Source organism: Podarcis vaucheri (genome assembly GCF_965113315.1).
Source record: "Podarcis vaucheri genome assembly, chromosome: 14".
NCBI classification, from domain to species: Eukaryota; Metazoa; Chordata; class Lepidosauria; order Squamata; family Lacertidae; genus Podarcis; species Podarcis vaucheri.
Genome location: NC_138752.1, coordinates 34313991 through 34340245, shown reverse-complemented (window position 1 = coordinate 34340245; position 26255 = coordinate 34313991). Strand labels below are relative to the sequence as shown.

Sequence of the window (26255 nt, the reverse complement as noted above, 5' to 3'; positions counted from 1 at the left end):
CCCTCGGCTTTCAATCTGTGCTGAGGTGTGTATTATGAGCCAATTTTCCACGTTTCAACACATCCTGGCAAGTGCCACGATGCAGAATTTTGACATGATAGATAGTGTCAAATGATCGCCTTTGATGCTTTACTTCTTCGAACATGGCGCATTGACAAGATATGTCAGGATCACTTCCGAAGGGTCCCGAAGATGCCTCATGTCAATGAGTAAGATTGATTGCAATGGGTTAGTTAGCTGAGAGTTCATTAATGATAAAACATCTGCCCTGTATATGTAAAGCTCTCAAGAGAAGTCAGTCTAAACTTTTGGCCCAAACTAACTCTATCCAGAACAATTTTCTTCAGATGTAACTAATTTCTCCCTCCGCCGCCTTTTGCTCTTGTCTAGTATGTATTTATATTGATGTGTTTAACTCACAGCCTGCTCCTCTGCCTGGAAGCAGAGACTCTCTTCCTCCCCCCTTCCTCCCTCTCCCTCTCTATACACATACATACAGAGAGAAAAAATGAAATATCAATTCATAAAAATAAAAATAAAAATTCTGAACCCTCAAACTAAATAAAATTAATATCATAAATATGAAGAGCCATATAAACAACCAAGGCAAAAGAACAACATCACAAGGCCTTCTGAGTCACAAGCATTTTCACAACTTTTGTGGGGCTGAGGGTTGATTTAGAAACCTAAAAAATGTCATGAGCACCACAAAAAATCCATTTTATAGAAGAAAAGCTCAAAATCTTCAAACCCTTTCTGCCACAGAGCAACACCAAAACATCTACCCTCCAAAAATAAAACACAGACCAAAAACAGGGCAGCAGCGCCCCCCAACTAATGAACCAACTAGAAGCACAAAAAGCAATTTAAAAATGGCAGAAGTTGTAAGGTCCCTTTCAAATCCACAATTCTATGATTCAATGTATGAACTAGTTGAGATTCCTGGATTGCAGGGGGTTGGACTAGATGACCCTTGGGATCCCTTCCAACTCTTTAGTAGTTCTATGATTTTAATCTGCCTTTGTGCTGCCTCTGACCTGTGCAGCAGTAGAAGCAGAACCTCACAAGATTATCTAAGTGCACAGGGAGGTACCCTGACTCCTGGTCATTTGGGGCTTCAACACCTAGAACTTTGAAACTTTCTGCCTGTATTTGGAGAAAAGGGGAAAAGTCTCCTGTCCTTTGCATAATGCTTTCTGTCCATGGGAGCAAACAAGCCACCTCTGCTACAACCTTCCTGCAACTGACGGCACATCAAAAGCTCCAGTTATTCCCAGTGGAAATGGCAGCTGTGTTTCAAATTTGGCAAAAACTGTGCATCCTAGGTGCTATAGGCATCTGCTCTCTATAAAAATTAAAATGAATGGGAAGTGTAGGGAGAGAGAATCAGTAGCTCTTGGATCACCAGGCCATAGAAACCAGTAGGAGCTCAAATTCCAAGGTGGCTCTACCTCCATTCCAGACACTGTTCCGTGAGATATAGTTAAGGTGAATTCAACTCTTGGATGTCTCATCCAGGCTCCCACAGTGGCCATTCTGACCAGATACTTGATAATTGATTCTCCCCTTCACTCCACCAGACCTGAAGAGCAAAAATAACAGTGAACTTGGTGAGAATCCTGGATTAGTTGCAGGAGTGTATGTTTTGCTTCAAGAAGGCTCTGTTGCTGGGGTCTACTCAAGAGGCAGGAGAGCATCCGCCTGCAAACAGTGACCCAACAAGGAAGTGGAGGAGCTGGTAGAGAGGATTTAAATCTCAGTCTCCTCTGGATTCTTGTTGTAATAGCTGCTTTTTGAGCTCCTTAGTGGCCAGCTTAAGTGGCCAGCTCCAAGACTCTGTGACTGAGTTCCCACACTGGCCATGGACACCATGAAGCTTCCCATCCAGACATGGCAGTTTTAAGTGTCTGAAAAGGATGGCTTTTCCCATGGGGAGGGGAGGTACTGCTGAAAGTGTAACACACATTTTTGGGGCTTAGGATTCATGGCATCAAGAATCTATTCACTTGTTCTACAAAACTTGCTGAACTTACAAGGCATTTAAATATTTAGCTAATGTAGTGACTACCTCCACATCCCTGATGAGCCAACCGTCAGTCTCTAGACAGAGTGAAATGGCCCGAATAAATTCAACTCATAAAGCCTGCAGGCCACACCAGGACATGGATCTGCAAAGATTAATGTCCTCTAATTAATCCTGCTGTGCCCTGCTGAATCTTCTGGCTGTGGGGGAGTTAGGCAGCCTTCTGTAATTGTGGATGTCAGTCTTGTGGATCTGGGACATGCAGGGCTCCAAAAAGTCTTCAGACAAAAGTCTCCATTTGTCTGAAGACGTAAGATGGACCCTCAAATGAAAAACAAGTTTAATAAAATTGGATTTTCAGATGTTCAATTTAACACAATGTAGACTTTAAACCCAACTTTAGAACATTACAATATTGGCATGGTAGTTGGTTTTCCAAACTCTAAATATTGGCATTTAACTCCACAGACTTGGCCTTGAATTTTGACCTCAAACGCTATTATGGTTGAAATTCTAAACACATTTACCTGGGAGTAAAGCCACTGGACACAAGGGCACTGACTTCTGAGTAAACTTACCTAGCACTACACTTTAACTGAACCTTAGGGCACTGCCAATCCCCCCTCATGACATCATCACTAAATTGAGAGGCCATTATGCAACAACATAGGGTTGGATCCAAAGGTGCTCCTCTGCTCACAGAAGGAGCTTTCTGGTCACGGGGGGGCATTCGCCTTCTGCCCTGCACCATGTTGGCTGGGGCTGGTGGAACTTGTAGTCAAACAACACCAAGAATGCACCTATTGGCTCCCACTGCATTAGAATGTTACATGAGATGGGTGGGACTGCATGTAAATATGGTGTTCTTTTTTGTGAAACCTCTTGTACAAGCAGAAGCAGAAGGATTGCTATAGAGCCATTAAAACATAGGGAAAGCCTGCTGGATATTGCCAATGGCCCACCTAGTCCAGAATTATAGAATCACAGAATTGTAGAGTTGGATGGGGTTCAACCCTCTGCAATACAAGGCCAACCAGATAGCTATGGGAAACCCCCAAGCAGGAACCAAGTGTGAGCGTACTCTCCTCTCCTGCAGTTTCTAGCAGCTGGTGTTCGGAAGCATTTACTACTTCTAGCAGGGGACAATTACTGACCATTGGTAGGTGGGTAACCACTACTGCCTCTTGTGGGAGTGAGTTCCATAGTTTAACTATGCTCCAACATTAAGCTTCATTGGATTTCCATTAATTCTGTTGTTATAAGAGAGGGAGAGAAAACATTTTCTCTAGCCAACTTACTACCGCACTGCATCAGCTATTCATCATTTGTTCAGTGGTACTGGTGGTCATTACACTTCTACCCATGGTGTTTTGGATCCAACCTAACCCCCAAACTTGGGCAGTGTGTTCTAAGTACTTTACTATCACTCTCACTCAGTTGTGTTTTATTTTCATGCATTGATATTTTGGTTCTGTTTGTACTCACATAACAGAGGTAAGCCAACATTGTGCCCTCTAGGTGTGTGGGTGTGTAAATGTTATTAAATTTTCTGTTTTAGAATTTTAAATACTCATTTTACATCCTTAAGATATCGATGACTCCCCTTCTTCTCTTTCCATGGTTCATTTTACATATCATAAATCCCTGCATATTTTACAAAAAAAATACCATTCCGTATTCCATTATTGCATCCATCAAAACTTATTTACGCTATTGAATTTATCTTTATACTGCCAGCATTTTCAGCTGCATGCAATTATTTCCCATATATTCAATAAACCATAAATTCAACCTTCTTTGAACGTATGTTCTTCTTGTTCTCTTATTCTATATGTTAAGTCTGCAAGTTGTGCATTGGGGGAAAACATCCATAATGAATTGGAGGGGGGATGTTCAAAAGTACTTTCCCCAAAAAATCCAGAGTCCTTTCTGGTTGGGGATAATTCAGACTGAAATTCTCCAGGTGTCAAAAAAAGGTTATTTATGTATGCTACTACTGTGGCCCGTGTTTTGTTAGCCCAAAAATGGAAAATGAGTGACTCCCAACCAAAGAAGAATGGCAACTTAAGTTGACAGAATATGCACAACCCTCTGAATGTTTTGGACTCCAACTCTCCTGAGCCTCCATCAGCATGGTCAATGATCAGGGAACTGTAGACCAACAACATCTAGAGGGCACCACATTGGCTACCATGACTTATAACCTGATCCTGATCATGTTTACTCAGAGGTAAATCTCGCTGGTTGCAGCGGGATTTGCTTTGGAGTAACTGTACAGCCGTGGGCGTTTGTCATTAAGTGGCACTGGATTCATAAATGCTGGCACTGCATTTCTCTGGATCTGGTGACAGAAATATTAGGAAAGTCAATAGAAATAACACCATGCTTAACAAAAAGAAAGAAAGAAAATAGCAATTTTGATTTGCCTGAGGTATGCAGGGGGCCTCTGTAATGTTTTGATCTTTGTGCAAAGAGCTGGTAAAGAAAAGCAGACTTAATACAAAACCTTAAAATAGGAGGCAGGATTTTCATAACAAGAAAATACCTCTGGCATGATGAACTGTCACCTAGGGATTTTGAAAGGAAGAGAAAAGAGCCATCTTGTATTTTTAATTAGTCTTTGCAATACAGTAGACTTGCTTTAAGATGCCCCTGTTATTCACCTGTTTGCAAAGTACTCATCCGGTGCTTTCAAGGCAATGGAATTCAGGAAAAGGAAAAACACGTCAGCTCTTCAAATGAAAGTTATGGAAATCTCTATGGCATAGAGGTGAGACCAGGAGGCATGTACTTACGGTGAGCCCTGCTGAGAGTCTTTTGAAACATTTCCTCGCTGACAGGCTTCAATCTTCCTTTGGACCCATATGTAGTCACACTTGGACTTCTGAAAACTATAGTTTAGGAGTGGTGAACCTCAATCTTGGGTCCAAATGTGGTTCTGTAGGCCTCTTTCTCTAAGCCATTCCCCAAACCCCATTCCTGGACCACATTCCTTCTTCCCAGGCCGCATGCCCCACAAGCCCTGTTTTGCATCCTCCTCTGGAGCTTCTACCTAGCTGGAACGTGGCCTTGATCTGTGAAGTTGCTTCTGTGGATGGACAATGGAGTTGTGTGTGTGTGTGTGTGTGTGTGTGTGTGTGTTAGGAACACCTGTCTGTTGTGTGGCTGAACCCCAGCTGACTCTATGGAATTGATTCCCACAAAATGGAGTGGTGGCCACTAACTAGGATGGCTTTAAAAGAGGTTGAGACAAATTTATGGAGGGAATAACACTATCAGCTGCTACTTGCAACAATGGCTGTGTTCTTCCTCCACTATCAGAGGTAGTATGCCTTTGAATTCTAGTTCCTGGGAATCACAAGTGGGGAAAGTGATGTTGCACTCAGGTCTTGCTTGTTGGCTTCCCCTTGGGGCATCTGATTGGTCACAGTGAGTACAGGGTGCTGGATGAATAGGGTCACTGGCCTGATCCAGCAGGGCACTTTTATGTTCTTAGAAGTCACATCTATTGATCCGCCCACTTTTTTCTCTGCCCATAGTCCCCTCTGGCATGCGGCCCCTGGAAGCTTCCCCATGAAGGAATGTGGCTCTCAGGCTGAAAATGTTCCCCATCCCATCATAGTAGATATCAATCATACAAACTTGATCACAGGTTGTTGTTGTTGTTTAAAAATAGAAGCAATAATTTAAGTAGTCAAATATAGGTCACCTTCAAAAAAATTGGTTTTGTAAAATGCTTTGAGGTTTTACTACAATCAAAGTATCTATCTATCTATCTTTCTATCTATCTATCTATCATCTATCTATATACATATATATACACACACACAATAAATTAAAGATGGTGTTGTGTGGAAGCAAACAAACTGGCACCTAGCATCATGGAGAAGTTATACATGGAGACAATAAATGTGAAATTAGGACGTAGGTCATGTTCATTAATTTCACTGGATAGGCATAAGATTGAATACAACCCATTGACTTCAGAAGTAATAAATCTGATGCAGTGGAAATAATTACTAAAAATATACTCTCCTGTTGTTTTGTTGTTGTCCGTGTCCTTTTGTTTCTCTGGCAGATGCTTCTTTCCAACACCCATTTCCTCCTCTTCTCCTTTGTCCTCTCTGCCCTTGGCCTCATTTGCCCTCATTGCCATTTAATTTGATTGGCTGCAGTGACCCACAACATTATGCTTATATGTGTCTGTGACAGCATTGTGTCAAAGCCAGTGTCATCAGGAAAATTGCATTGGTCATCACAAACAGGTAGGATTGATCAGTAAGCAATGCAGGCAAAGGGGACAGAGGACCATGATGTCAATGAAGAAGCAAAATGGTGCAGAGAAAGCAACACTGATGGAAACAGTGTGACTAGCACCGGCCCTCCCTTGAGGCAAAGTGAGGCCGCTGCCTCAGCCACCTGAACCAGCCTGCCTCACTCAGGAAGACACTCCTGTCATCATTGTTGAAATAACATGTAGCTGCCAATCTGGTTACTTTACATGCCTAAGATGGGGTGTGGAGGGCTTCTGATCTTTGGCTCAGGAAGAAAAATACTGTGTGTTTGCCCTGAATGTGACTCTAGTCAAAATCACACCATAAATTTAAAGTGTACACAATAAGTTGAGCTGTACACTCATACAGTAATTCACACATCATGCTCAATGAGCATGTGGTCTGTATACTTGTGTACACAAACACTGTAGATTTGTAGAAACAACTTGTACCTGTGCTCAGTGTAATTTTTGAACAACCTTTTTGTGATACTATATAGAGTTTCCACCTTTTCAATGACCTCGGCAACTTGCATTGGTCTAAATGCATCAAATTTGTCAGTCTGTGCCATATACCTTGTATGTGTGTGTGGATTAATATCACATGCTTTAGAGAAGGGATCATTGGTGGAGCACATATTTTGCATGCACAAGAGCTCAGGTTCAATTTCTGGTATCTCCAGGGGCAGGAGAAAGAAAAATGCTACTGTCTGAAATTCTGGAGAGCTATTGTCAGCCATTGTAGACATTATTGAGCTCCATTGGCCAATGACCAAGCTTTATACACGTCAGTTTTCTTATGAGACACATTAGGGCTGTTGTTGTTTTGAGCATTTAAATACTCATTTGCAGCAGGATTAGGGAACCTGTGGCCTCCAGATATTGCTGGACTACAACTCCCATTGTTCTTAATGCTGACCATGCTGGCTGTGGAAGATGGAGATGGGAGACAGAGTCCAGAAAGATCTAGAGGGCTGCAGGTTCCCCACCCCTTTCCTACAGGAGCAACCACAGAAGGCAAATAGTATATTGGTCAGACATTCCGTAAACCAAAAGTGTTGAGAAGTGTTGAGAAGTGAAATGTTGTTGGCAAAAGATTCAGGACTGACCACAGGAAGTACTTCTTTGCACAATTTTTAATTACATTACAGTTGTGAGAGCAATACCTACCCGCTTTGACAGACAAATTCATGTAGGATAAATCTATTGATGGTTATTAGCAACAAGAAGAAAAAAGATTTCCATACACATGGAAAGCCTGTAGCCCAGTGGCAGAGCATCGTCTCTTCCTTAGAAGGTCCTAGGTTTAACCCCTGGCTCCCTGGGTAGGGCTGGGAGAAGACTCCTGCCTGAAACCACTGCCAGTCAATATTTGGAATACTGAATGAGCTTTACCAATGGTCTGAGTCAGTATAAATCATGTCCCTATGGATGCAATATATTACTGCATACCAGACAATGGGGGCACATGACAGGAGTTGGCTGATAGCTTCAGCCAGTACCGTGTGTTTTATTCCTGTTGAAGTGTCTGCTGTCCTGCAGTTTCCACAACCTGCAAAACTCTCTCTCTCTCTCTCTCTCTTTTTTTACCATACTCTCTTTCTCCCTCTCCCTTTTAAAAAATGATGCCACTGGACTTTCAGGAATGAACAGCAGGTCTGCCTGTCCTACTGTACTTTCCCCCCACCCTTGAAAATAACTGGCAGGTCCAGCACCTCGTTAAAGGCATCAGCCTACTACCGTTATTAGTTTGACATTCCAAATTGGAACAAGGAAGGTGGAAACATTGATTGTTCCTTTTGTAAGAAAGGGCCCCAACTAATCTCTCCAGCTCAGTCATTGTCATTAAACGAAAGCCTTTTTCACCTCCGAGTTTTCCAATTCAAATCCAGTACAGGTCATTTCATTTTGCTGTGTGTGTATGTGTGGTGTGTGTGATATAAATCGGAAGGCTAAGTCCAGTCACTAACAAATGAACCCGACTGCAATTGACACTAATTGGCTCCCTAGTCGTCCGTCTCAGCAGAGCAGCCAAGGATCAAGCACAGTGTAGTGTGTGGATCTGTCAGGGTCCCACCAGATCAGGCTTGGTACACATTAACGGTGATGTATGGGCAAGGGCACTATTGACATTGCATTACCTGTCTAGTTTTATGCTGATTGGAGAGTGATGAACAGTGTGAATTCTTTAGGACTTTTCTTGCACATTTCCCCCCAGCCTCCCACCCCCAAATTATGTTCTCTCGGGTGTTCTCTGAGCAGTACCGTTTCTCTGAAAAGGCCTCCAGAAACTGCAGAGTTTGGTCCTGAGCAAAAATAAATAAATGTGAAAATGTCACACTTGCAAAAAAAAAAAAAAAAACAGTAATAAAAATGCAACTTTATTTTTTGCTTCCCAGTACATCTCCCTGAAAATAATTTTGAGAAGCAACCCCCAAACTTTGCTCTGAATGTTGTCATTGGCAAATATTCGTCAGGTCAAGTGGAATTCCCTGGGGAAATTCCGGGGAGGTTTTTACCTGTTGCAGCAAAAATTCTAAATGTGAACAAAGTACCTGGGGAAGTTCACCCAACCAGCTGAAATTGGTAGCACTGGATCAAGTCCATCAATTTGTTGAATTAATTAAACAAAATAGATTTTGAATAAATGTGCAATTAATTGTTACTGTTTTGAATTTTATTTTGTTATTATTATTTTTAGTAGGTGGTGCAAATCACTATTCTGAATAATGTGTGGTTGTGGTTGTTGTTGTTGTTTTTAAATAGGGTAGGGTAGGGGGCACTGAGGATGAGTTTATGGAACCAAAGGGGCTGTGGCCCAAAAAAAGGTTTGGGAACCACTGACTTATTGCATCAAATAGGGGCAGGGGTGTCTGTCTTGAGTCCAGGAGGTGGGTAAATTTCTCCTTGATAGATGGAGTTTCCCCAAACTCTTTGAAAGAGGCAGTGATAAGGTTGTTCCGGGAGGGGGGGACTTTTCTGGACCTATGATGACAACTATAGACCCCTTCCTGGTTAAATTGCTTGAACAGATTATTATTACTGGACAATTTCAGGCACTGTTGAATGACACTGATTTATTATAGCCATTTCAGTTAGGGTTTTGACCTGGTATTGGAACAGGAATCTGCTCATTGGCCTATGGGATGACCTTTACTGACAGAAGGACCGAAGGAGAGTGACCCTGTTGATGTGGAGATGATGTATTGAAGTGGGGAGAGTGCTTCTGCACTCAGGTTTAGCTTGTGGGTTTCCCATAAGCATCTGGTTGGGTACGACAATAATAGGATGGTGGCAGGGCTGGCCCACCCATGAGGCAAGGTGAGGCAACAGCTTCAGGTAGCAGGACCTAAAGTCCTCTGTCTGATCTGGCCGCAAAGGTATGCATTGGCCACTGCTGCTGCAGTGGCAGTGACAGCTGTGGCATGTTCCTTGGAGACCGATCTGTCTCCTCCTTGGCAGGCCCTGCCCAATGCCATTCTACAGAAGACTTAGTGAATAGGAGGTGATGCTGGTTTTCTTCCACTCTTGTTTCTGATGCAGATATTCATTCCCCCATTATTCCCAATGTAGATATTCACTCATTCCTTGTTTCCTAGTGGGGAGGTAGCACCAGTGCCATTTTGTGCTTTGCTTCAGGTCCCAAAATGTATTGGACCAGCCCTGGATGATGGACCAGATGGACCTTTGGTGTTCATCCAGCAGGAGTGAGAGGGACCGCTTCTGATGAGAGATGCCAACAGAAGTATGAATAGGTGGAGAAGGTCCACCAGCCTTCCAGACAGAATGTTGGATTGCTTGCCCAGTCTAAGGAAAAGAACCACCTGCTGCACTAATCTGTGCTTGCCCCATTCATTGTTGTGTACCATTGTTGGATGAATGTCTTCACTTGAGCAGCCATATCACCTGCTGTGCAATGTGTAGCAATGTGTGTTACCTGCTGTGCCTTTGAACAGCATTTTGCATATGTATCACACTGATCTGAGCATTAAAGCTTTTGGGGGGGGGGAACATCACTGGAGTTCATCATCAAGTGAGAGCCAGGACAGAGTCTTCCACTACCAAATAACTAAGGGGTGACTTATTTATTTATTGAATTTTTATACTGCCTTATACCCAGAGGTCCCAGGGTGGCTCACAGAACAAAATCAAAATATAAAACCACAAAATATATAATCAAAAGAAAAACAGCAACCCAAGATTTACTGTTCCCTTTGTTCTCCTTTGGCCATTTAAGAAGAAATATATTTTGTGTGTGTGTCTGGTATATCTCTCCCCGTTACCAATTCTGCAAGACTATTGAATTATCCATTGGACTCAGGCTGGATATATTTTGCATCATCTCAACCCCCCCTGCCAATGTCTGTTGTGGTGATGATAATAGGGATGATGTGACTGCATAGCCTGTGGGATGACAGGGTGAATAATGTAGGTCTTCCTCCAACCACATTGTTCCTGCTAAACAACAATAAAAACAAAAGAAAATATTATTGCAAGCTTGATTTGATCAATTAATGATGAATAAGGAGTGTGGGATGACTGGTTGATGATGGACTTCTCAACTCAGGTTTCCCCTGACTACAACACCCACTGACTGAGGTTGATGGGATCTGCTTTTATCCATTATAAAAGATAAAGGGACATCATGATAGATGATATAGATAGATGATAAATGATGATAGATGATGATGATGATGATGATAGATAGATAGATAGATAGAGATATAGATGATAGATGATAGATGATAGATGATAGATAGATAGATAGATGATAGATGATAGATGATAGATGATAGATGATAGATGATAGATGATAGATAGATAGATAGATAGATAGATGATAGATAGATAGATAGATGATAGATAGATATAGATAGATAGATAGATAGATGATAGATAGATAGATAGATAGATAGATAGATAGATGATAGATAGATAGATATGTCTGTCTATCTATCTATCTATCTATCTATCTATCTATCATCTATCATCTGTCTCTCTATCTATATCATCTATCTATCTTTCATCTATCTATCTATAAAATGATTATGAAACTTAAAATGTGCAGGATTGTGCCTTTGGATTAGACCAGAGATGAGGAACCTGTGGCCTCGCAGATATTGTTGGTCTTCAATTCCCATTACACACAGCCAATAGTCATAAATGATGGGAGTAGTAGTCCATCAGCATCTGAAAAGCATCATGTTGCCTGTCCTTGAATTAGACCAATACATTGCAGCAGGTGTCAACTGGAGGGCAACACCTTTGTTGCCTCTGGATTAAGCTTGCTTTTACCATGCAGACCTCATCCAGTAGCAAATAATTCATCCACATTTTAATCAATCAACTTGATAAGCCTTTTTTCCTGCCAAATGAGAAAGAGAATCTTTCCCACCGCCTGCTTCCTAGGACTAATAATCTGCTGTGGAAATGTAGTGAAGACACTCTTACCCCCCCCTTTAGTTTGATCTTATAGATAACCAGATTAGGTAAAGGTAAAGGGACCCCTGACCATTAGGTCCATTCGTGACCGACTCTGGGATTGCGGCGCTCATCTCGCTTTATTGGCCAAGGGAGCCGGCGTACAGCTTCCAGGTCATGTGGCCAGCATGACTAAGCCACTTCTGGCGAACCAGAGCAGGGCACAGAAATGCTGTTTACCTTCCCGCCGGAGCGGTACCTATTTATCTACTTGCACTTTGATGTGCTTTTGAACTGCTAGGTTGGCAGGAGCAGGGACCGAGCAACGGGAGCTCACCTGTTTGACAAAAGAGATTTGACAAACCCAGAGTACTGATAAGGCTACTGATAGCTACTATTCATTATGGCTATATTCTGCCTCCACTGTCAGAGGTCATAATGCTTCTGAATATCAGTTACTGAAAGCCATGGTGTGTGTGTGTGCTCTTGTGGTGCAGGTTTCCCATAGACATCTGGTTGGCTCCTGTGAGAACAGGATGCTCCAACAAGGCTCTTCTCATGTTCTTGTGCTCTTAGTAATATAGGATTAGACTCTCTACTAAAGTATTGTCTATACTAGTTGCCAGTGTGTCTTTACAGGGTATCAGGCAGGATTATTTCCTGGTACTACCTGGAGATGTTATAAATTGAATGTGTGACCTTTTGCATACAATACATGTACAGGGTGAGTCCTTTAAAAGAGGCCCCATGGATACAGACTACACATGTTCCACAGGGCCTCTTTTAAAAGACTCGCCCTGTACATGGAGCTATAGTTCTTCCTCTCAGTTGTGTGTAAACTCATCCTAAAGTTGGGCACCCATGCTTTAAATTACTTCTCTGCCTACCTATGCAGATGTTGAACCATAATTTCATCAATCAGTTATGAGAGCTTATCGGATATTCTGAGTGCACCTGATGCTGTCATATAGACCTCAGCATGTTCTGGATGGGAGGCCAATGGAAATCATATAGAGGCTGAAATGAAACGTTAAAAGTGTTATGTGGCTACTGCCAAAAGCAGCTCTGTGTCCCCTGACAACCCCTTCCCAAGTGATAACATCTAATGTGTTGTGCTGAAAGTTTCTCCTGTATTTTTTTTTTTACCATTCTCAATTATTGAGAAAATAAATTCCATTCAGTAATTACCAGAGAGGAGAGAAAAATCTGACAACATTATGGATAGGACACTGGTTATTAATTGTGTTTAGTTTATATGTGGCGTGGCCAAGAGGTTCTGTGACTGCCTTTTCCTTCTTTCTACAAATCACCTCACCTGTATGCTACATTATGCAGCCTTCCTAGGTGCCCATGCTTATGTTTAATCTCTCAAATCAATGCTTTCCATATCAGAATCATGGGGTGCCAAGGTCTACACTCTGCAGCCTTCCAAGGTGTGATTGCTTCAGTTAAATCTCCCCTATTAAGCTTTTTTTCATATCAGGACATATGGGGAACTGCAAAGGTTTGAAGGGTGGATGCCAAATAATGATTTCCTCTTTGGGAGAAATCTTCCTATTGAGATCAAGCAGGCACCTTCACTTTAAACTTCTCAGTGCCTGCTAAAAACATTCATGCTTAAAGAAGCCTACCCAGACACTTAACAAGTTGAGGTAATTTTAATCTGTTTTAGTGTTTTATGTTTGGGGTGTTTTAAAGTAGGGTTGTGATTTTTTTTTCTTGATCTCACAGCTTTATCTTTCATAAACTTTTTTGAGGGTTGTTGTTTTTACAATCAAGTAGTGTATAAATTTTATGAAATAAATAAGTAAACCACCTTCCCTCTTCTTCCAGAGGAGGATGGGTGTTGCAAATTCCTCCCCCCTGAAAGGAGGGGAGCTGCATCCCACATCCTACCCCCTGATCTTAGCTAAAAGGCCGAGAAGTGGTGGCTTTGGCTACATAAATAGGTAATATGTGTATCCACAGAAAACTTTCTGTGCTTAGGGACACAGGAAACTGCCTCATAGTCAGAACTTTGGTACATCTCAGTATAATGATTTGGTGGTGGCTCTCCATGGTTTCAGAGGGGGCATTCCCAGCCATATGTGGAGATGCCACTGGGACCTTTTGAATGCAAATCAGATGATCTACCACTGAACTACAACCCATCCAGATCACGTGCTTTGGTTTACTGTGACTGGAATTGTAAATTACTAAGGAGGGTGGCGCTATGGGTTAAACCACAGAGCCTAGGACTTGCCGATCAGAAGGTCAGCGGTTCGAATCCCCACGACGGGGTGAGCTCCCATTGCTCGGTTCCGGCTCCTGCCAACCTAGCAGTTTGAAAGCACATCAAAGTGCAAGTAGATAAATAGGTACCGCTCTGGCAGGAAGGTAAATGGTGTTTCTGTGTGCTGCTCTGGTTTGCCAGAAGCAGCTTAGTCATTCTGGCCACATGACCCGGAAGCTGTATGCTGGCTCCCTCGGCCTATAGAGCGAGATGAGCACCGCAACCCCAGAGTCTGCCACGACTGGACCTAATGGTCAGAGGTCCCTTTACCTTACCTTTAAGACCTCTTAAACTCACTGTGGTGAGATGTACTTTTGATATTCTGAGTGATACTGAATATGTTATTTGTTGGAAGGGGGATAATGAGAAGTGAAGCCACTGCTCAGGGGGTGGCCTAGAATCTCCTTCCAGCCTGGACTTCCTGTGGCAAAAGTTGGTTTATAAATATCACTGACTAATAAACGTGTTACTGATCATGTAAATACATATGAAGACACACCTTACTGCAACTTCTTCTTCTTCTTGAAAGCAGCTTGGTTGCTGGGGGGAGCCTGAAGTGCTTCATTTATAGCACACATTTTGCTTGCTTGCTTAAAGCATTGCTTTGAGAGCTTAGGAACCATGGACAGTTCCAAACTGTCCAGACACAAAGCGTTTAGTGCCGTTTGACTACAAAACTAAAACAATGAAATGAAACCACCCATAATATATAGAGAAAATGGGTTTGTTCATCTCTTATGCAACGTATTTGTTTTTCATTGCCCATTATGATAGGGTCTTATTAGAGGGCCATGTTTTATTTATCAGGGTGTTTCTGTGAGTCGGCTGAAGAATAAAGAGAAAGAAAGAAAGAAAGAAAGAAAGAAAGAAAGAAAGAAAGAAAGAAAGAAATCTCTTTCTTTCTATCGGCTCAGGGCATTTGCTGAATAACATGTTTAGTGTTCTGGAAAAAGAGGGGAGAGGAGCATGAGATATTCCTGTCAGAACAAGGGACTGCTTAAGGCAAAGGGATAGAATGAAGAAGGGGGAGGATATGAGAAAGTGGCTATAAGGGACTTCATTTTTATGTTAGCTTTTATTTTTACCCTCCTTCCTTCCTTTCTTGTGTATGCGTAGGCTTTTATTCCCCCCTTTTATATTCCCCCTTTTTGTGTTATAAATTAATTTGTGCTCTTCAGTGTAGGAGTGCTATCTGAGAACCTCAACCTCATGATACATGGACTTTCCCTGCGCATGAAAGCAAGCCCTGTTTTGTAAGTCCAAGCATTTTCCTTATTTTTAGCAATTTAATAGGTGTGTGTGTTCGGTGGCGCGGGTTTGTTAGAGGGGTGTCTTGCTTTGGGAAGAAGTGTATTTTTGGTTGTAACACCCGGCCTTGTCTCAGTCCTGTGGGTGGGGTTCTTGCAGTAAGATTGCTATAGATTTCTCTCTCTCTCTCTCTCTCTCTTTCTCTCTCTGTCTCTTAAAGGAGCTTTTTCAAATGTGTGCACGTCTCACAATGCAACAGCTAATTACCTTCCGAGTTGAGAGCTGTTTGCCTGAATCACAGGAATTCTCTAGTGATCTGTTTGCATTTTAGTTCAATAGTAGCTTGGGAAAGAAATGAATCTTTATGTAAAGGGAAATATGTGCTATCAATTTAGTTGCAACCTTCCCAACACCAATTTTTTTTTTTAAAATACACCCACATAAAAACAACAAGAAATGGCACAGAATATATTTCTGTGAGAAATATTTTCCACTAACTCTAAATGTTCCCTCACTTGGTACAGATTGTAGCCTATTCTGCCTCCCCCCCTTTATTATTATTCTTATTTTTTTTTTTAAGTTGGGTTCCCTCTGAATGTTTGAAAAGTTCTGCTCCTCAAAAGGAACCTTGAGAGGGAAGGGAAATGGAGGGGAATCCTGAAGAGTAATTTGCTGAGATTCAGCCTTTTTATGGAAGAATTAATAATTCAATGCATTTGTCAAATTCCATTTTGAATAACACCAGTATATTTTGTTACATATTAGTAACATGTGGAAGGGAGGTGGGGAAAGAAATTTGACCTCAAGGACAAGTTTTGAGCATAAATGATTTAATTTGCAGATCACATCCGATTTTATTACATGAAGACTAACTAGATCTACTAATGAATAATTATTACTCCATAAAATAAAAGGGGGGGGGGGAGAGACAGTTTGCGACAGTTGAATACTAATTCCAATGAGGGACATTACTCTCTCTTAAGTAAAAAAGTAAACATTACATTCCCCCTAGTGACTAATGGTGTTTGTTCATGTAACCTGACAGAATAGCCTCTTGTAATAGATTGTCCTTCTGACACGTTTTATAATTTTAAATGAAATTATATATCTGTATCTGTATCTGTATCTATCTGTATCTATACAAACACAAACAGAGAGAGAGATGTTTTCTTCCCAGGACAGGAGAGAAAGGGAGGGGAAGGATTGTGCCACACCATGATCTTTATTCCACGAGATTCTGCTGTGGTTCCTAATCTAATTTTTCACAGCAGTTAATGATTTTACAAGCTTCTGTGAAATGCAGAAGGGGAGATAGGTGCAAAGTATATTATGGAAAATAAAAATAAAAAGATTTGGAAGATGTCTGTGTGCACACATATTATTTCCTAGATATATGGTATATGTATATTCATTTCACCTCACCCAGAGTGATTTTGATACATTACATGGTATCTAAACAAGCGGTTTTAAAATTAGAATTAATATTAAGAATAAGAAATACTTCCCCCTCGCTCCTGTGGCTTTCATGCATCAGATTGTACTTCTGGTGCAATAGGACTCGGTATAAAATGTGAGTTCAAGCTTTCCTTTCAAGTCAGGCATGTAAAGTCCATCTGTGTGTGTGATGGGGGTGTATGTTTGTGTGTCCCTGTGTATGGAACATGTGTTGAGAAGGATGGCCAGAGAAATAGGCACAGATCAAAGCCATGTGTATCTTCTAGAGTATTTTAACTTTCTTTTGTGCTTCTATACTTTTAATGCATGTTTTTCCAAACGCGCGCGCACACACACACACACACACACACACAGAGAGAGAGAGAGAGAGAGAGAGACTTTGTTCTCTTTCTGTTTGCCTGATTCCTTCGATGGGGGATTCCCTAACTGACTGTCAGGTGTGGGGCCTGAGGAAGAAAATAAAAAAAAAAACCACTGGAGAGGAGGGGTGTCTGTGGTGAATCATAACAGCCTTTCTCGTCCCAGCTGGGCAGTGACATTAATTGCCCAAACCTCATGACTGTATATGATGCCTGTCTTTCTCCTTCTGCATCCTCTCCAGGGATTTTTAAAATGCAGTTATTTGAATTTTTGGTGAGTGGTACAGAGACCCTGCCCTGGTTAGGACCCATTTGACAAATGAGAGGAGCGGAGTAGCATCAGCCACACCAGAAGGAGTCTCTCTCTCTCTCTCTCTCTCCAAGGGAGCCAGGCTTTTAATGTGGAACAAACCCTTCCAACGGCGGTTGTCACTGAGGGGGAGTTTCAGCAGCTCAGCTTAGAAGCTGCCGGCTGCCTTCTCTCCTTTGCTTATTAAATCTCACCACCACCCCTTTTTTTCTCTCTCTCCTTCCCACACCTCTCTGTTTTTGTTTCGTTCGAGTGAGCTGGGGGGGGGTGTTGTTTGGCAGCGTTGGGTGGGATTACCCTCCCAAACGAAAATTGTACCAAATGGCCTTGCCTTGACAATTGAACGTAGTGGGGCTTTAACACTGGGAGCTGGAGGTGAGGAGGCTGGCAAGGTTTCGTTGTTAAAAAGAAGGGGGGGAGAGAGAAAAAGAAACACCCTGAGAAGGGATGTTTTTGAGAGGTTGTGTGTCTTTTTGAGAGAGAGAAAACAAAAGCAAAAAGCCCCACACATCTGAGAGAAAGAGAGAGAGTGCTGGCAGTTGTGGTGTTGGGGGTGGCAGGTTTGGGGTGGGGGGGAGAGAAGAGAGAGAGAAATAAATAAGCAAGCTTGCACCGGAGAGGCAGCAGCAACGTGCGTGTATGCAACCCCCTTCACTTGTCCTACGTCGGGTTCAGAGCAGCAACATGCAGCATCCTCTGACGGGGACGACCTGCGTTGCGCTGCCGAACGTCGGCATGTGTCCCCAGCTGTCCTGTGCCTTGACTTTTATGTATTTACAGCAGGTAAGTCGCAGCAACTTTTTTTTGTCTCTTCCAACTCTCTTTCCCCCACCCTTGCTTCTCTCTCTCTCCCCCCACCACCACTCTCACCCGGGTTTGGTCATTCCCTCTTCTTGTCACTGTATTGTCTGTACCCCATGAAGTGGAAACAGCTTTCTGCCTGAATGGAATGTGTAATTGTCTCTTTCATGTGCCTGTGTGTGTTTGCCTGTGTACGAATGCATCCAAATAAGCAAAAGAAATTAATTCGTACGGGAAAGTCGCCTCTGCGCCTCTGTTTTCTTTAATGGTACAGCTTCAATGCATGTGATCTCAAATATTCTGAAGTTTTGAGGATGGTTCCCCCCCCCCGCCTCTGTGGTTTTGGTTTTGTATTTGCTCTGGGAACAATATGTATGCAAGGTTTAGATGGATGGATAGATAGATAGATAGATAGATAGATAGATAGATAGATTTTAGCCACACAAAATTATTATTATTATTATTATTATTATTATTATTATTATTATTATTATTAAAAATCCTTCTTCTCCTCCTCCCCGTTTTTGCACCTGGGAATCAAATTTGTTTTTCAAAGTACAGTCCTGGTGCAAATTTGGTTTAAACTCACAATTTGCCATGTGAGTCTTTCGTTGGAATTAGATGCCAGTGGAGGATAAAGGGGGGGGGGAGAGCAGTGTAGATGGTAGAACTTTGCCAGATCAGTTGATGGGTCATTTGGAAATCTGTGATTTGCATCTTGATATTTATCAATGGGCATCGTATTGAGGGTTTACTATGGGGAGGGGGGGAAGGCATAGGCAGTTACCTCCACCTTAGAAATCAGTGATTCCCCCATTATTATTATTTTTCAGCATCTTAATATTAGGGGTTCCCCCTAACTGGTGTTGCAAATAAGTTTTGGGATTTGTTGCCTTTTGTCCATGAAATTTCAGAAGGGAAAATAAATTAGGGCTGCATAGCAAGACATCTGAGTCCATTTACTTAAAAGTAAATCCATTGGAATCAATTGGGGGATATTTCTCCCAGGCAAATGTTCAAGCGTCAAAGTGTCAGCATCTCACAATGGCATGTCTGTGCTTAGAATTCTTATTATAAATGTACAGTTTTGTGGGTAATAAACTGAGCCTCTTACTACAGAGGGGATATGCACTGGGTGCAAGGAGCAAGATTAAAATATATTGTCATGCAAATGTAATTGCATTTATTCTGTTGAGAGTGTCATCTGCCCCCCTCCCCCCCTTTCTGCATTTACTATAACTCAGCTGAAGCGTACGGTACAGGAGCATTTATCTATTAACACTCAGCTGCTACGGCAGTTTAGATGTCACATACAGATGTGTGCAAAGCAATACAGAACTTTCTTTCCTTGTCTCTCTTTGGGGGGGGGGGACAGAGCAATGTTCTAATATATTCTTGATTTCTTGCAATGGATCTATCTTCTTATTTTTTTAAAAAAAATGAAATTGCTCAGAATACAAGCGTTGGTGCCTTTTAAGATGTGGGCAGTTGCTCGAAAGCCTCACATTTTAAAAGAAACCAAAGCTCTCCTCCGTATCCAGACATTCAGTGGGAATTGGCTCTGGGATTGACAAACAAATTATATATTAAAAGGTTCATGTGTACAGATTAGAATATAGTTGTTACGTGGGAGGGCTTTATCTGCATGCAATTTAAATTAGCAGTAAGCCTACCAAATCTCTCCTTTGTTTTTAACTTAAAGTCTCAATGCTACTTCTGTGTGCCTTTTAAAAATTAGATGCTTGGGGAATCACCCTTAAAAGATCATTGTCTTTCTGCATAGCTGTACTATACCAGCGGAAGCAAGTTCTATTTTCTCCAGTTGTTTCTTGAACTTTTCAAGGCAACCATTTTAACATTAAGGAAGTAGCTTTTGAAAGGGCTTATGTGACTTAAGGTTAGAGGTCAATCTGGGCACACAAGGAACTGCTAAAAGATTACATAAATGCGAGGTTGGAGGATGAGGGGAGGGGGAAGAAGTGGGGGTCTAGGAATCATCTCTTTCCTCTATGTAGAATTGCAATAGCATTGTGCAATCTCAGCCTCTGTATAGAAGATACTTTCTGATTTAAGAAAATAGATGCTGCCACAATGATATGCTTGAAAGTGGTGGCTCTCACTCCGCCCTGGACAAAATTAGGAGAGTTGCCACCATCATGCACTTTGGAAAGTGTTGCATCTTGAAGGTTTTACCTGAACCCTTCTGCAGATGCCTGTTCCGCTGCAGAGGTTCATGCTATTAACACTCTCTAGTCTCCCTCTCGTTTCCCTTGTAGAATTGGATTTCTACATTTAAGATACATGTGGTGGGGAGATTTAATTAAAAAAAAATAATACATTTCTAGGTCTGTTACTGTCACCCCGCCCTTTGGGTACAGTTTGGTCTGTAGAAGCTGCATAGAAAAAAACTAGGATTTTGTTCAGATAATTTGTTTGTTTGTTTTGCAATACTACAGACATTTCTATTGCATTTAATGAAGTGTTGTCTTAACTGTCATTTTGTTTATCAGGTAATGATAAGTTATCTAGAATTTTACACCTGTCACAGCTATGATTTGGTAGCCTTCTTTTTTAGGTGGGTGGGGGGGGATAAATTGCATAATACAAAACCCTGTCCCTGTCCTTTGGGGATGCATAATGCCAAACTAGATTCACAGCAGAAAATTTGGATCCTACTACACCCTCCCCCGTTTTTATTGATATGCATTAAGTCTGAGTGGTAAACATAACATCACTAACTAGATGTCGCTAACATTCTTCTCTTGAAACACAGAAAATAGGTTGCTGTCCTCTTAACTTGTTCTTTTACTTGTGTGGTGATCTACTTTAACTAATGCTCAAGTCACAATTACTTCCTATCCCCCTACAATCGTTTGTTGCCCCAAACTGCTTCCATGTTATCCACACACACACACACACACACACACACACAGCAGAAAATTGTTGAGTAGATATAACACAAGCGTCTTGGTTTCAACTTTATAGCAATTAAGAAGCTGCTTTTAGTGTGGACCCCCCCCCCTTAAATGCAAAAATTGTAGGGTGGGTCGTAGGGACGGGTTAATCTAACAGTTTCTGTTTCTCTCACTTTTGCCTTTTTTGTAACCTAAAGCCTTGTTCTCTACATTTTATGACAATGGTTACCAGTATTATTATTATGAAAGTCCTCATGAAAATTCTTCAACATTTTAGTGCATATTTCTCCTAATATACAGATTTTTTGCATACATTTTTGCCTAATACAATACATCTTTGCATGCTGTTTTCATTTATATATGCTCTTTGACACACAGTTTACCCTGGTACGTGCAATTTTTGTACATGTTACTTGGCTGGATAACTGCACTGCAAAATCCAGAGTAGTGCGGATTTTGGAGGATGGCTGCTTTTTGGTTCACATATTGTTTCAGGAACTGCGAACTAGGGAGGTTTGCCTTTAAATGTGGACTGATCTGATATTCCCCTCCATTCCTAGGTGGAGAAATAGGTTATTTAGTTCATTTTGTAAAATATGTCTCTGTGTGCTACGCTTTACCATTGTAATTTATTACTTATTGAACTGAACCTGTGAGGTTTATAAGTTTTCTTTGCATTCACTGAAATACTTTTAAATGGTGTCAACAAAGCAGCCTTTTTCACACTAATGACAAGCAATGCTTTACAAATGCTGCTAAGAAATCCTTCAGAGCATGCAAATGTGTCCTTGTACAAAAGAGAACTTTAAATAGCACACGGCAGTTTATTATATAAATGCACTGGGAAGCTTGACTGATGAAATGGTTAAATTTGGAAGCCTGGCCTTTCTTTATGCCTTGTCTATATTATAGATGAACAGCAAGTCATGTGTTCATTAAAAGGCAGAAAGGGGGTGTCAAAAGTTGGTGCTGGCATCCATCAAGAGGAGCTTGTCTTTAGATGTCTTGTCAACCATTTTACCAAGCCTAGTACCAAATTTGTAGCCAGATCCTACAAATGCTTACCTTCCAGCAACTCAATGCTAAATTCAAATGGGACTTGTTGCTGAATAAGCGCACATAGGATTGCAGCTTTGGCCTTCAGCTTTAGGATCTGATTAGAGAATATCCCATGTTCTGTAAAAGTAGGTGTGGTGAAAATGGGTTAGAGATCAATCTTGGCCTATGAAGACGGTAACTAACATTTGTAAAACTCAACGTAGAAGTATCTAGGCATCCCTTATCCCACCACCTCTCACCTCTGCAGCACATGAATAAAATCCATATATGCCAGCTCCACAGAATTTGTTCTAATCAGGAGTGTGGAGCTTATGGCCTCCTGTACTACAACTCCCATCATCCTTGACTATTAGCCATTCTGGAAGGGGCTGGTGGGAATTGGAGGACAACAGAATCTGGAGGCCCCCAGATCCCCTCCCCACCCTGCCTTAAAATCAGACACTACTTTGACCAGTGGTGTTTGGAAGAAAGATTTTAGCAGCACTAGATATCCTTTGAGGTGATTTTGACATCCTATATTGATCTGACTTCAGAAAGCAAACAAACTAAACCAAATAATATAGCTAGGGCTTAGACTGTGATATTGTGAGTGTCCCCCACCCCACAAGGCTGTCTTGCAGCCCAACCCTTCATGAGAGGGGTTCATCTGAGCACAGCCAGGAAAACCTCCTATACCATGCAACAAACTATGCTGTTTGGCCACAGTCCCCCCACATGGAGTTGCAAAGTCAACTGTTGCAATGCCATATGCAATGCTATCTCACAACACAGCCATGGTGTTGTCGATACCAAAAGATTGGTAAATTTTCTCTCACTTAATGATGATACATGTGGTTTGTTTTAAATAGTGAAGTGATTTGTACAAAGGGTAATTCCTCTTAAATGGAGCCATTTCTCATGCCGGACACCAGCCGATCGAAAGCAATTGAACTGAAACTTCAATATCAGCCTGCTTTGTCTTTAACTAGAAAGTAGTTTGCAGGGCAGAGAGTGGCTCAAGACAACAGTTTTCATCCTGGATAACTTTGTTTCTTTTTTAACTAGTTCAGTGAAATAGCCCTGACAGCTAGCTAGCTTGTTTTTGTTGTTGCTGCTGCTGTTGTTGAATGCACAGTGTTATACAGGCCTCTCATGTCATAGTGCAGCCTTCTCCAACCTGGTGGTCTCCAACTGTTCTTGCACTGCAACTCCCATTAGCCCCAGCCAGAAAGGCCATTAAGTGGGCACCAGACTGAGGAAGACTGCTCTACTCATTGCTAAAACAGCAGTGCTCATCTTAGGAACCTTCCTCAGTCAGACCCTTGGCCCATCTTGCTTCCTATTGTCTACATGACTAGCAGTGGCTCTCCAGGGTTTCTGGATGGAGACAACCACAGCTCCTGTCATCCCTGACCAAGCTAGCTAGGGCTGATGGGAGCTGTAGTTCAGCAACATCTGAATGATCAAATATTCCCCGCTCCTGGTCTACACTGACTGGCAATAGCTATATAGGATTTCAGAGAGGGCTCTCTCTCAGCCCTACCAGGAGATGCTTGCATTGAAACCAGAACCTTCTACATGCAAAGCAAATTCTCTGCCATTGACCTATAGCCCTTCCCCAGCTGTAAACCACACAATTCAAGTGCTATCTAGACCAGCTGTTAGCTTGTTAGTTATTTGGGGAAAATACCCTTCTTTTGTTTATGTTGCTTAGGAAAGCGCAATGTACATGGCTGGCTATATTTAAATAATCAGCTTGAGAAAAGCATGATGTGTGTGTGTGTGTTGGAGAGGTGGGGGAGATTGTCGCACATCCCAATGGGGGAAATCTGTCTTGTTTGAGCCTATGAAACTGTTTTACACTGAGCAGTGGTGACTGCTGCCCATTAGAACTAGAGATATAAGAAGACATCATTTTCTGTTCTGCATGCAGCCCTGTTTCCATTCCATTACAGTTTATCTTCTGCAGAAAACTGCATTATTCATCTCACTGTCTGCTGTAGCAAAGCTTTACTTAATTATGGTTTCCCCCTCCTATTCATTTTGATGCAAAGGCCATTCATTTCAATGCAAAGGAAATACAATGCATTTGAGGGGGTGGTGAAGAACCATAAACAATTATGTATCATTTGCAGAGGGGGAAAGCAACAACAGTGAATGCCGATTGCATTTGTTGGATTCATTTCCATTCTATGCAAATGAGCAACCTTTGGTCATTTCCACTCCCATTTCTGTCAGAATTCTCCAACATGCTTCATTGGGACTGGTGAGTTGGGAGGCAGGCAGACCCAAGTGTAGGTGGGATGAGAGCCAATGATAGCCAGAGCCACCACACCAGCATGAAATGGTGGCCATGGGTCCTGCTTTACGGGGGGACAGTCCTCTCTTTGAAGATCTGTCCAGTCCAAATCCAGTTAAAAGAACAAGAGCCCTAAGGAGGGATACTGCAGGGACCTTGAAGTTGCCCATGGGCAGTGAGTACTTGGACAACAGACTTTACTGAGTCAGGCAATTGATAGGTTTTGCCCACAGGGCAGCTCTGCTACCCAAATACATTTTAAAAGTAAAATGTCAGGGACCAGAATTGGTAGATTGCAGGCAAAATGTGTGTCATGGGTGCATCTCTGAACTGATATTTCACAAGATTGTAAGCACCTTTTTCTTGGAATCAATAAGCCTGCAACATGTGGAACTGATTTTTACTATGCTAAGCCATTGCTCTTTGTACCTGCACCCAATAATTTCTCCTTTGACCAGCAGCAGCAGCTTGCAAAGGGCTCTGGCAGGGGCCTTTCCAAGCCTTAAGGGATTCTGGGATTTGAACCCAAGCCCTTTGATTCTAGGATTTGAACCCAAGCCCACTGAGCTGGAGCCTGCATTGGTTCTGTCAATGGTGGGTGGAGAGAGAGGTTGAAAGCTGATTCTGTTGCATAAATAATTTAAGGGGGTGGATTTATTAGTATTTGAATTCAGTCTGTCATTCTGACAAACAAGTTATAGCAGCAAGGACATAAGAAGAGTCCTGCTGGATCAGGCCAGTGGTCCATCTTGTCCAACACCCTCTTATCACATTGACCAACCTCATGCCCATGGGAAGCCTGCAAGCAGGACACGGGCAGAAGAGCACTCTCCCCTTCCATGATTTTCAGCAGCTGGTATTCAGAAGCATTATTGCCTCTGACCATGGAAGCAGAGTGTAAACCATTATGGCTAGTAGCAATTAATAGTCTTATCCTCCATGAAATCCAACCAAATTGTGAAATTTAGGGAAAGGTAAAGGGACCCCTGACCATTAGGTCCAGTCGTGACCGACTCTGGGGTTGCGGTGCTCATCTCGCTTTATTGGCCGAGGGAGCCGGCATACAGCTTCCGGGTCATGTGGCCAGCATGACTAAGCTGCTTCTGGTGAACCAGAGCAGCGCACGGAAACACCGTTTACCTTCCCGTCGCAGCGGTACCTATTTATCTACTTGCACTTTGACGTGTGTTCGAACTGCTAGGTTGGCAGGAGCAGGGACCGAGTAATGGGAGATCACCCCATTGCAGTGATTCGAACCACCAACCTTCTGATTGGCAAGTCCTAGGCTCTGTGGTTTAACCCACCACGCCACCCGCGTCCCTTGAAATTTATGTAACTTCTCCCAAATGGAGTGCGAGACAGATAACATAGTGTTTGGACAGAATGCAGCAGAACCAAAAAGTTGCTGCATGCAACAAATGACTACTGGGGTCCCTTCCAACTCTACAGTTCTATTATTCTTTGATGGGTCCTGCATTCCAACTTCCCCTAGGCATCAGGCTGGCCATTCTTAGAAAAGGATACTGGACTAGATATGCCGAGCAAGGCTCTTTTTATGTTTTTATTCCCTTGTTCATGTGTTTGGACCTTATGCCTGCTCTTCTTTATCTGCCCCTAAATAATGCAATGTTATTCAAAAGTTACTTTTTCACACAGCACAGAGTTCAATTATGGAACTCACCCCTAGAGAAGGCAGTGATGGCCACCCACTTGGGTGAATTTAAAAGAGGGTTGGACAGCTTCATGGAGAAAACCACTTGGGATTTACACGGAAAAAGCCTGGGTCAAGCGGAAAACTGCTCAGACCTGCCCATTCTAGGCATGGGACAAGCAGAAGTGTG

General features: G+C 42.2%; 1 protein-coding gene across 34 annotated transcripts in view; it reads left to right on the top strand.

Annotated features, from left to right (window-relative positions):
* The window catches only part of RBFOX1 (RNA binding fox-1 homolog 1), a 1477709-nt gene that overhangs the window by 1108888 nt on the left and 342566 nt on the right, over window positions 1-26255 (top strand). The window contains exon 1 of one of the 34 annotated variants that reach the window (XM_082199138.1): window positions 17446-18144. The exons of 30 other annotated variants lie outside the window; for them this stretch is intronic. In XM_082199138.1, coding sequence (XP_082055264.1) covers window positions 18001-18144 — 144 coding nt within the window. In that variant the 5' untranslated portion in view covers window positions 17446-18000. Of the gene's footprint in view, window positions 1-17445; window positions 18145-26255 lie in introns of those variants that run through there. 3 more of the 34 variants (XM_082199129.1, XM_082199126.1, XM_082199120.1) reach the window with 3 other exon arrangements.